Source organism: Hyperoodon ampullatus (genome assembly GCF_949752795.1).
Source record: "Hyperoodon ampullatus genome assembly, chromosome: 5".
In the NCBI taxonomy this organism is placed as follows: domain Eukaryota; kingdom Metazoa; phylum Chordata; class Mammalia; order Artiodactyla; family Ziphiidae; genus Hyperoodon; species Hyperoodon ampullatus.
Window position 1 is genome coordinate 100449303 of NC_136918.1, and position 13156 is coordinate 100462458.

At 36.8% G+C, this 13156-nt stretch overlaps 1 protein-coding gene across 1 annotated transcript; it reads right to left on the reverse strand.

The window, feature by feature from the left end:
- Window positions 1-7749: 7749 nt before the first annotated feature.
- GPR15 (G protein-coupled receptor 15) lies at window positions 7750-8829 on the reverse strand (the record flags this gene model as incomplete). The annotated part of the gene is made up of 1 exon (XM_079705485.1): window positions 7750-8829. The coding sequence occupies exon 1, from the start codon at window positions 8824-8826 to the stop codon at window positions 7750-7752; it is 1077 nt and encodes a 358-aa protein (XP_079561611.1). The 5' UTR covers window positions 8827-8829.
- Window positions 8830-13156: the final 4327 nt, after the last annotated feature.

The following is a 13156-nucleotide window of genomic DNA, read 5'->3' on the forward strand; positions in this document are numbered from 1 at the left end:
TGGGAGTACCTACTAAAATTAGGAAGTCATTTATACAAACATGTGGTCTGAAAAGTGTAAACAAAGTTCCTGAAAGACAGGAGAACTGGCTAATGAATGTTTTCTGCACACAGACCAGTGCAGCTTCTTGGCATAACAAATAACACTTAATAAGAAAGATGGCGAAACTTTAAACCTCTGGACCGGTTTAGGCTGCATTGCCCACAGACACACAGTCTATAGTATGAGCTTTGGCATTAGATTTACTTTTTCTTCTTGCTGTGGGTATATTCTAAGAAATCAGGGACTAGAAAAATTTTCAGGGATAAAGAAAATGAGACTATGATTCTTACTTAGTACGTATATGCTCTTGAAAAAAAAATATTTGCCTGTGAGAGCCACTGTCATAAGTGCTACTATCCTTTAATGTGGGGTTGGGTGTGGGGGGAGTAAAATAGATAACTGTCCATTTCTTACACGAGCACATATTTGTTTTTCTAGATAAGGATTTTAGTGACTATTGGATGGAATATGCCATTTCGGATAGGTCACAATTAAGAGATCATGGTAAACATGTTACAAGAAAATGTTTTTCTTTTAAAAAGAAAAGTATTTTTAATAAAATGGGCTTCCTCACCCCTCAAGCAATGTTAGTCATGAATAGGCAAAGGGTTTGGTGATTTGAGATATTTGCATTGGAAAAAATAAGAAATACAGTTTGAATTTGAGAAATTATTATATAGAGAGAATAAACTAAACCAAGAGAAGGTTGTGATGTTGAGTCTGTTAAAGAGCCTGGGAATCAGAGAAAAAAAATATGATGATGTGGAAAAAGCATGAGCTTTGGAATTGCATAGACAATTCTAAATGGGTTTAATTGAAATCAGGTTTCATTTTTGGTTCAGTCCATTAAGAATTATGTGAAATTTGATTTCTTTGAATTCTATTTTCTCCATCTCTAAAATGGAGTTATTTCTCAACTATTACTTATCAAGCTCTTACTATGTACCAGTCACTTTTGCAAACAATGCTGCAGTAAAAATGCATGTATGTATATCTTTGCACTTGGCCATAATTACATTCCAGGGTAAAATCCTAGAAGTGGATTTCTTTTCAAAGATGTTTCTAAATATCCTCTAGAAAGCTTAATCAAATTATTTTCAATCAATAGTCCAAGAAGTCTTGCCCACACAGCACACCTCTTATCCTGCTCAGCTTCAGTATTTAATGTTTAAATCTTTGCCAATTTAATAGACAAAATTATATATATATATATATATATATATATATTTGTTGTTGTTGTTGTTGTTTTTTGTGGTACGCGGGCCTCTCACTGTTGTGGCCTCTCCCATTGTGGAGCACAGGCTCCGGACACGCAGGCTAAGAGGCCATGGCTCACGGGCCTAGCCGCTCCGCGGCATGTGGGATCTTCCCGGACCGGGGCACGAACTTGTGTCCCCTGCATCAGCAGGCGGACTCTCAACCACTCCGCCACCAGGGAAGCCCAATATTTTTAAATTTTAATTTGGCCATCTTTGATTATTTATTTTGCTAAATATTTTCACAAATTTACTGTCAGTATTTTTTCTATGTTTCAATTATATAAGTGAAGTTACTGTAATTTGAAATCCTAAAGATTGTGTAAATTATGCAGTTCTGCATTGACTTTTTTTCAATTCTTTACTAATTTTAACCTATTTTATATTAATGCATACAAGTCAAGTTTGCATTGCATTACCTTCAAATCCTCTGAATCTGTTTTTTTTTGTTTTTTGTTTTTTTTTTTTTTGCTTTAAACATGAAACCACGAGCAAGTTTCGTTTCTCGTTTACCACCTCTCCACCTGAGTTGTCAGTTTTGCTTTTGGTCTAAACTGAGGGTAAGCAAGAGGGCATCTCATTAAATCACAGTCTTTGGGCAAGGTTAGAGTAATCTACTTTGCATATCCTTTTTAGTTGTTTGAAAATAAATTTAAACCTGATACTGTTCAGTTGTGTTCTTATGTTTAAAACACACTTTTACACCCAAAAATCTTTAAGGGCAATAAAAGTATTTTCATTTGGGGATGCCAGTGTTGGGGGCGCACATTGTACATTTCTTTAAGGAAATGCGACGATATTTAGGAAATAACCCTATCAAAATGGTAGCTACATGAAGTGACTTGTGTATGGACAAATATGGGCTTTTCCCTGAACATTGGAAAAGATCAAAGAAAGTGATTTGACTTGTTCTTGGGGGCAGTACTTCATTCTTTGATTCAGAAATAACTCGGGGCTTGTAAATTCCATGAGGAAACAAATTCTACTTCTACCTCTTTAAATCCTCCAGAGTCTAATAGTGCCGTATATATAGTAGTTGCTTGTAGGAATGGGCTACTTGTTCAATTTTAATAGGATATTCTCATCCATTTATGTTTGTTGTTTTTTTTTTAATGTTGGGGGTAGAAGTTTAATTAATTTATTTATTTTTGCTGTGTTGGGTCTTCATTTCTGTGCGAGGGCTTTCTCTAGTTGTGGCAAGCGGGGGCCACTCTTCATCGCGGTGCGTGGGCCTCTCACTATCGCGGCCTCTCTTGTTGCGGAGCACAGGCTCCAGACGCTCAGGCTCAGTGGTCGTGGCTCACGGGCGTAGCTGCTCCGCGGCATGTGGGATCCTCCTAGACCAGGGCTCGAACCTGTGTCCCCTGCATTAGCAGGCAGATTCTCAACCACTGCGCCACCAGGGAAGCCCCATTTATGTTTGTATTGTAATTGTTGATACGTGTATTTTTATATATGCCATTTTATTTTGTATTTTCTATGTACTATATTTTTTCTTTGCTCTACTTTCTCCCTTATTGCATTCTATCAAGTACTTTAAACTGAATATTAGCAACAAGAGTCAATAGATGCTTATCAGCTGTGTTTGTACATTGTGTTTGTGTGTGTGAGACAGAGAAAGAGAGAGACAGAGATGGAGATGTGGGGTCGAGGGGAGGGGAGAGAGAGGGAGAGAGAGAAGTTTTGTGAGTAAGTGACTGCAATACGCCTGCTTCAGAATCCAGTTATAATAAGGAACCCCTCAGTCATAATAACAAATTCGTGGCTGACATAGTGCATTGTGTACAACAGACACTTTGCATGCACAGTTTGATGGTTGAGATATTGAATATTTTCAAGGAACTCCACTGGTCTAGGCATAAGAGTCACAAGATTAAACCATTGATCTATGATGGGATGAGTAATGACTGACTTAACTAGCGGGTCAGGCCAAACACCTAGGGTTGACATCTCAATTCTGTTTTATTGTCTACACATCATGCAGTGTCTCTGAGGAGGTTAAACTTTACGAAATTCGTATGGAGTAAATTATATGCTACACTGGAATTTGCAGATTTAAGAATCTGTGAAAGTTTTACAGTAGACAGTTTTTACATATGTCTATAAGGAAAAGAGCAGAGTTGCTTACTGAAATTTTCTGCCACAGAAAAGTTTTTAAAAATTAAAAATAGTCTTTAGCCACACATAAGTTTTGATGCATAAAATTTTATTTGATTTAAGAACATCACACGAATACCTATGTCTTCTGCAAATATAAAGTATTCTAGCAAGAAGAACTTTTTATATTTCATTTTGAACTAATAGTAGTAAGGAAATGCAATCTTGCTAATCAGAATTGATAGAGGCTAGCAGATAAAAATTCTAAATTTCCCATCAGTGTTGACAAAGTACTCATAGATGAAGCCTAACTCTTGTTAATATGGGAGTGATAGTAAACTAGCTAATTATTAAATCTTCTTAATTAGAAAATGAGAAAATCACTGAATAATATCGGATTGATGATACCCTTTACTCAGTCTGCAGAGCATTATAAAAATTATATGAACATTGTATCATATATCCTTTAAATGGGCCACTTGCCTAAATTAGCCACAATTCAACTTAACCACATGTGGCCAACCCAGAAACAGTTCCACTGTAATTTTAAAGTGCCCTTGGATCTTAGAAATTTGGTACTCATATACGTAAGCCAAGAATTTTTTAGTTTAATAATGTCTGCCAACTAACAGAGTACCTCCTTCCACTTTTAGATTAATAAATGGACATTTCAAGTGAGTTTACATTTGATTTAACTTATCATAAGAACTTTCACTTTATTAACAGTTTGGCACATTGGATATTTAAAGTGGTTTTTTTTGGTTTGTTTGTTTATTTGTTTTAATGCTGTAGGTTAATCTTAGGATGAAATTCCCACTTATCAAATACATTTAGAAAATGTAGCTTTATTAAGAAAATGACAAAGATAACAAGAGACAAGAGGAACTAATCCTAAGGTAGATTTTTGCATCTTAAAGTCAAGTTGCTGGAACTATTTTTCCCTGTACACTGATATGTAAAGTCTTGTCATAACTGCTTATTCATAGAATTGATAAAAGCAAAGAATGTTGACTGAGAGAAAAGAACTTAAAAAAAGAAAAGACATTTGCAAGGGATAAATCCAACCCACAAGCTCTGTGGGAAGCAAAACCCACTACCCATTTCTGGTAGTTAGCATTATGTTCCTGCTTTTTCTCTGGACAGCACTGCTCTCATGGGGCTGGAGGCATCATCTTGCTAGCAGACCACACCAGGGGCTCTTTTAGAAATAAATTTGTAATTCCTTTATTATCGTTTGACTTTTGTGAATGAGCCCTGCAGGAAAACTGAGGCTCGCTGTTCTCTGTGGCATGCACATTTGACAAGTCATTTCTCACTTCTGAGATCTCTTGGGGGAATAGAGAATGATTTGAGGAGTCAAGATGAATCAGAGGAAGATTTCTTTTACTCAGCTTCCCATCATACTGTGCATTTCTGTGTCTATTTTAAAATTAACTCATGACCCCTAGTAATCGTCCCCTCTCAGTCACGCACATAGCTTCCTTTAAGACTGTTCTTAGTGTTCTCACTCAGAGGTGATTTTGACTCGTTAGAGTGGATGAATTGTGGGGCTCCCAGGAATATCAGGTTAGTTTTCTTCTTTCCATATGGCCCAGATGGACTAAATGTGTGTTTGTGACTGTGTTCCTTAATTTTAAAATTAATTATAAGTTATCACCCAGGCTTTAGTGGAGAGCTTTTCTGTGGTAAGTTCTCATAGTAACATAACACTAATCACATTTTGAATTTTTTTCTATCAGAGTTATGCTATCTGTAAAATTGCGCCTATTTTTCCTTTCATCACTTGTACCTTATGAATATAAAATATGCTATTTTTATAGATCTTCATAAGGCACACAAGTAGCATATCTACTTAAAGTATTAAAAAGTACAACAGTATATTTTTCTTCCATGTTAAAATGAAAAAATGAAAGGGGTGAAACAGAAGTAGGATAGATTCTAATATTTGTTAAATGAGAATGATTAAGTGTCATTTGATAATCTAGTTTGGAAACTTTTATGTAACATTCAATAATTAATGATAGAAACAGAATTGTTTTATATAACTTTTTATTCAATATTTAAAAAAACCTTTTACTTATATTTATTAGTCTTACAATATCCTTGAGGATTCTATAGACATAGATATTACCAATGACATCTAGGTATGAAAGATTAAAATGACTTGTTCAATGTCCCAACATTGAGGGTGAAGCTAAACCAAATAACGTAGGTTTTCTCATTTTCTCACAAATACCTTAGCTGATTAACTGGGCTATTTTTTAAAGGTAGTGTTTCTCAAAGGCACTGATTTTGTGATTAGTTACAGTGCTTTTGTTGATTTGTCTTAAAAAAGTGAATGTCTTCTACTTTCTGTATTTTTGCTTTTATTTAACCTTTGGAGATCTATTTAATTATATTGAATTCACTTTTGAAGTTTTCCCAGAAACTTTATTTCTTATGATTTACACAGTCTTTTTTTTCTATATCTATGATAATTTATTAAAAGTCTCTTAGAATATGAGTATTAATTGATATGTTAATAGAAATTGATACAACATAGAAGAATACTTTTATAACAAAGTTATATTTTTATTTAATAAAAGTTTAAGAGAAAGTAATATATTTACCAATTTATAAAACCAAAAACTTCTGAATAGACTATAATATAAGAAGATGCACAATAATTGAGATTTCTCTTAATATAAAAGATACATAGGATGAACTTGAATTACCTAGTCTCTGAAAAGATTCTAAGCTTTCTCTGATTTTCAAATCTAATATTTAAAAATAAAGCAATAATTCATTTGTGTAAACAGTGGGAGTAAAAACATAACCTACTTTATCTTGAACCAAAAGATATATTACAATAGTATGTTTGCTGCTGCAAAGCCTTTTGTGGTTGCTGCTAATTACATTTTCCACTTCAAATTCTTTAAAAGGAATATAGGTACAAATTGACTCAGTAAATATTTATCAGGTAAGGAAGTCCAGAAGGTCTCTGAGTTTCAAAAAATGTATGTAAGGGGCTTCCCTGGTGGCGCACTGGTTGGGAGTCTGCCTGCCGATGCAGGGGACACAGGTTCGTGCCCCGGTCCGGGAAAATCCCACATGCCGCGGAGCGGCTGGGCCCGTGAGCCATGGCCGCTGGGCCTGCGTGTCCGGAGCCTGTGCTCCGCGACGGGAGAGACCACAACAGTGAGAGGCCTGCGTACCACACACACGCGCGCACACACACACACACACACAAATGTATGTAAAATACCAATAACATCTTTGTTATGGATTTTTCCCTTCAGCTGAATACAGAGCATCCTGTCTTCCTATGTTATTGGATCAAATCATGAAATTACATACACCAAGCGAATGATGCTACAGGGAATGTGTAGCACTAACACTTTAATTAAAATACAAAATGATAATCTGCACTAGGGTGTTGCTAAGCATTTGATGACCTCTAATTACAGTAGTAGTAGCACTTTTATTTGATAACTAGATAACTAGGTAATTAAAAACATATAATCACAACAAAGCCATATCCTAATTTATAAAGGCAATGGAAACAAAGAGCACAGTAAAACCCCATTGAAAAGTAGTTACTACATCATTATAATAAGATACATTTTAACCGACATATCTTATAAGGAAAATAAAAGTCAAACCTTGTCCTATGCTTTCTTGTTAAAATACTCTTGAAGACCAAATGGTAAAGTAAGTCCCAAATCACAAACACAATACAAAATGATTTTATCCCAGTGAGCTTTCGCCAGTCCAAAGTTATTGTGAATGGTATAGGGTGAAAGACAATGTTGGAAGATGGTATAGAATTACCATATAAAGTTTTAAAGATTAAGGCCAGAACCTCACTTCATTACTCAGGAATAATTAATTACTGAGCACAGGTATATTACATTTTTTACTACCTGCATTGTCACCACATTTCTCACCAGATACAAGTGGGCAGAATCCTTTAAATGTTGTCCACTTTGGAGCCCAGTATGAAGGGTCGTGTGGATCTAGGTTCCTGAGAGAGGAAAAAGCTTGAATGTTCATTAACAACCATGAAGGAAGGAACTGGCCCAAGCAGGAGCCTTTATCTTAGAGTTCACAGACATAAGAGTTGTATTTTGCCTGGTGAACTTGATTGGCAAGGGTCAAATAAGGCCACTCAGCTAAGAAAAAAACCAAAGCAAAACAGCATACGGCCTAATTACATCCATGAACACAGAGACTTTCTAGATGTCTCTTTAAAAATGAACACTTCCTTGTATTCATGAAGCAATATTACCACTAGCAATACTTTTCTTCTTTCCTTGTCTCAGACACAAATGAACCCTCCGATCCACCAACAGAGCTTGAAATGTCACTGTCCCTTTCAGAGTGACACAGACCTCTTCCTCCTTCTGGCAAAATCCTCTGCCTGAATGAAGTTGGAGAGAGCCTTAGTGAGGTCTGAGGTCTCGGTGCTGCTCCCAAAGTCATACTTCTTCAGACAAGGGCACAAGCAGTGCAGGATGGCCCGGCGGATGTAGCTGTCAAAGATATAGTAAATGAAAGGGCTGATGCAACCGTTGGCAAAGGCCAAGGGCCCACTCACCTCCATGCCCCACTGGAGAAAAGCTGAAGGAAAGTAGAGTTCTTGCTGCAGCCCAGAGACAATAGCCAGGAGCTTGAAAGTATTAAAGGGCAGCCAGGAGAAGACAAAGGCTGCCACGACGATAAAGATGACCTTTATGGATTTCCTCAGCTTTTTGTTGTGCTTTCCCGACTGCTGGTAGCGGACACACAGCTTCCTTGTGATACAACAGTAGCAGGTCACAATGCTCACCAAAGGGGCAAAAAATGTAAAAATTAAGGCCACCAGGCCCCAAGCCAGTTTAACTGGAGTGGCCCTCTTCTCCGCACAGTATGGCTTACCATCAATCAGGGTGAGCTCCCGGGACAGAAGAGTAGGCAACCCCAGGAGGCAGGAGATAAACCAGACACTGGCACAGACTCCATACGCACAGTCTCTATTTCTGAATTTCCTGGATACGGCTGGACACATGATGGCCAGGTAGCGGTCAACACTCATGCAGGTGAGCAAGAAGACATTGCAGTGCATGTTGACTGAGATCATGTAGGAGCTGCCTTTGCACAGGAAAGAGCCTGTCCTCCACAGTCCTAAAGATGCTTCTTTATCCACCCAGAGAGGCAACGTGATGATGAAGATGAAGTCAGAGGCAGCCAGGTTGATGATAAAAATGTCAATCAGTCTTCGGCTGCCCCTTTTGAAATGCAATGCACTCATGAGGATGACGTTCCCCAACGCTCCAGTCAGGAACACCACTGTGTAAAAGACCGGAAGGAAGACAGATGTATAAGGAACGTGGGAGTGGGTCTCTTCAATATCAGGATTTTGGCTTGTAACATAGAAATATTCCAAATAAACCGTGGTTGTTTCTGGGTCCATCACTGGGTCCAGCAGGTGCCAAATCTGGTAAATTCTCTTACCTAAGAAGTTTTTGTATGAATTTTAGAGTTCTCAAGGCAGCTTCTTTTATACAGTGCCTGCCTCTTCTCCCTGCCCCACCCCCTTCCTTAAAAGATCTTGGGACATGCATAAAAACAGAGATTAAAAAATACAGTTTCTACTAATCCTCAGAAAGGGGCCACAAGGAACACCACCCTGATTGGTACTGGGTAGTTGTGGTTATGGTTTTCTTTATTTGCATTTGCCCAGGAAACTGAGGTGCTTTTTGACTTTTTTCTTCAAGATATTCAATTTGTTTCTTTAAATCTCCAGAGATTAGGAAATGAATTAACTTTTTCTCCTTACCTACTTTAAAGATATCTTTGCTTTTCTGACACTGAGAATCCTTTCGATCTAGCCTCCTGTTTCACATACAGCATACTGTTTTACTTTTAGAATTTTAAGGTGGTGATGTTGAAGATACTGTTTTCATTTACATCATTGGTGAAATGTGAAGAAAATAGTCTTCTATTGCATAAAGAGTAAATTGAAATTTCCCCAAATCATACCAGTCCACATCTATGGCAAACATAATGATTCCAATTAGGGTACTAGTTTCTTCCCATTTATTTCGCTCTTTCAGTTCATGCATAATTGATCCTGTCTTGTTCAGTAAGTTTTAAAAAATACCCAAAATGCTGGGACCATGTCTTGTGCTTTTATCATTATTAAAAAAATTTTTTTCACTACAATTAGCTCAGAACGTGCATGTAGTACGTGCTTTGGAAATGTTACTCATGATCCAGTATAATTTAGCAAGGATGAATTCATTGGGGTTTAACTGTGGGCATTGCTGTTATTTATGCAGCTTACAAACACAGGTTCAAAAGTCACAAACTGCTATTTTTCCGCTGTTACCTGTTATTATAATTCAACCAATTAAGTTCCCTTTTGTTAGAGTTAATATCCTTGAGCAGGAGGTTTTCTCCCTACTAACCCTCAAATAACTATCCTCCATCAGTCTCTAGATCCCCTCTGATCTTTTCTTCTTTATGCCTCACCTTGATAGCAGTGATTTTTTAGCTTTTGAGCTCTGACTTTTCAGTAAGTGCCTGCACACATCAATGAACTTCACTTTTGGAATTACTGACTTGGCAACACGCAGAACTATATTAGGTGACATTACAATGGAGTGGCCAGTATAGGCACTATAAAAGGAAGATTTTGGGTTCATTCAAAACACTTGAGAAACAGGCTAATATCAAAAAGATTTTATAATATTTTTCTCTCATCTGTTCCCTTTTATTTATTTGTATTTCACCATAGTAAAATACAACAAATTCTGAAACTGACTCCTTTTATTTCAATTCTTTACTGGCCACAGTGGCTCAAGCCTCCTTCATACCCTTCTGTCCCATCTCATTTCTTCATCAAAATTACAGTTTCAGGTTGATACTACTATTGCATAGATGAAAATATGATTGTTAAACATTTGAAGTCCTTTCTACTGAATTATTTCTCCCGTAATTAATATACTGAAAAGAATGATCCTGCCTGCTGTGCTCCTTCCTTCTGTCTTCTTCCTGATGTGTTCTATTGCCACCTCTGTCTCAGGCATTTAGTCTGGGTCAGGGGAGGATGAGGGCTACCCTGATCTGGGGCAGCCCCAGAAAGTCACTTGGGAGTTGATTTACGGGCCTGGGTCTACCTTCTTTTGTGTCCTAGGCTGCTCTGTGTTGTTCCTGGAGGGGGTGTGGGAGGGTATATTCTTCACTAAGTATAGGCTGCAGAGGAGATAAACTAATTAACTTTTTGACATTTCTTGGATAGAAATCCTTCTCACTGGGTAAGCCTTAACTATTTAATAGAATATTTCATTTTGTCGAATAGTTTGAAGTAGGACAATGCTTACTTGAAAAGGACTGATGGGGTAAACACGGAAAATTTAAATATTTAAACACTGTATGTATGTGTGTGTGTGTGTGTGTGTGTGTGCATTAAAGAAGCAATTATATGTATATATTTTAAAATTTCTTTGTAACTGTACTTTAATTGTATTATTAGAATTTTGCATTCTGCAGCCAGAAGTTCTTCTGGTATTTGAAAAGATAAGGTTGATTCTGGGGCTAAGATATTGAAAAAAATTTTTTTAGATATGTCTCAAGAATTCCACATAAAAGAATTATAAAATGGAAAAGAGTTCATGCTCATACTCTAGAGGAAAACATCTGTCTGCACATTTATTCTGTAGGTCTTAAATTTTCTTTCAGCATTCCAAAGCTGTTAGCCTGCTGATGTAAACTATCTCAAATCTGACTTTCTCAGTAAACTTTGAAGCAGCTGTAGACAAAATGATTTGCTTTATCATATATCGTCACTTTGGATTATGGTAATTAGTGGTAGAATGCTGCAGTATGAGAATACCCATCATGGATCAACAGTATCTTGGGACCTAAGTTAGAAAATAAATTAAGTGTTTTAAGCCAAAAAAGGGAACAAACAGCATAGTACTTGTCTTTTAATAGCTCAAAGTGTACAGAGCTATTATGAGACAGAACCCACAATAAAAGCTGACTAGATAGAGTAGGGGAGGTCATAGTTCTAAATAAATTAGGAACAACAATCATTTTTAACTTTGAATGTTCTTTGAAATAAACATGAGGAAACTAACAGTAAAATAACCAGCTATGCACAGACCAAAACTCAAAAACAACACTGGACACCATAAGCATATGAAATGGCAGTATGAACAAGGTGATGACCAAAAGCAAAAGAGTAAGCTGTAAATATCAGTAACTGAATTACAGCACACATGTCACCTCTCAAGAATTGTTTTTTCAGAAACAAAACAAAACAAAACAAAACGCTCAACTTTGCTCCTTCATCCCTGGCAGAGATCATTGTTTTCAGCTTGTGTTCTCTAAGAACTTTTACAACACTGCTTCTAAAGTACTTATTATCTCATTTTACATGGTAAGTTGTTTTGGTGTCTGACCTCCTGAGCTGATCACGAGCAACTTGAAGGCAGAGACCATCGATATCTTTCCATCGGCCTCTAGCTTATAGTATTTTTCTAACTAAAGTCTTTTTTGGGCTCTTAATGTCATTGTTTTGAACCTGTGGATGCCAGACCACATTACACATTAGAGTCACCTGGGATGCCTACTAAACTGTAGCTTGCTGAAGCTGGTTCCAGATCTATGGAATCAGAGTTGTTAGGAGTAGAGTCTAGGACTTTATATTTAATAAGCCCTCAACGTGATTCTTAAACACACTAAAGTTTAGAGTCCCTGTTCTAATTTATACATCTTAACCAACTTTATACATTATGCTTTGTTATTATTTTGGCTAACTTTTTAAAGAGTTTAAAAATCACCTCTAAATTTGAACTTCTTAGAAGTCTTCTGGCCTGGATCTCAGAAATTTTTAGGAATTAATTTAGACTTCTGAACCCTCTCTTATTCTGTGTCCCAATTCCTGAGATATGTTCAGAATTGGCTCAACTGTTGAAAATGGGGAGAGAGTAAGTTTTTGTCCACTGAGGCATCTGCTCAAGTGGATCTACGATCATCATTCAGCCAAAGCTGTGACTACAAGCCTCCGCTGCACAGGTGGATTGAAGGCTTTATGTGAATACGGCCACCCCAACTGGCACTATGATATATTACTTCTTCTTTTTCTCTATCAACCACTCTCACCCCCATATTAGAAAGGATTCATTAGATTAGGTAGCAGATAGCACAGCAGAAAGAAACCTCTGTTCGTACATGGTCTACTGATATGTCCCAGAATAAATGGCAAAGATCATGAAGCAAACTATTTGTTTTTCATAAATCTTATCAATCAGAGTGATTATATATTCATTTGTTAGAAACACTCTCTTACTTGAGTATCATAACATGTATAACCATTTGAATAGTCCAAATTAAGAGCTCTGTTTATAGTCTAAGAGTGATTTTTTTTTATTCTGACAGTTACTTGGAGAGTTTAGTGCAATATAGTGTAATATATCATGCCAAATTAAGTGGAACCTATTTGCTATTGTCAGTGTCCTCCCCAACTTTATTTGTTGGATTATTTCCCTTGGTACCTTATATTTATGTAAACAGCAGTGATATTAGTATTTTAGGCACACTTCAGGCTTCTTCATAATAGTTGATTTAATCTGGATTTAGGTTGTGTACAACAAAAATTGTATATTGGTGTCCCTCATACCCAGCACAGTGTCTGGCATACAATAGGTGATCAATAAATGTTTGTAGATCTGGACTGAATTATGCTTGAGTTTTTTTTTTTCTTTTGGCGATATGCAGGCCTCTCACTGTTGTGG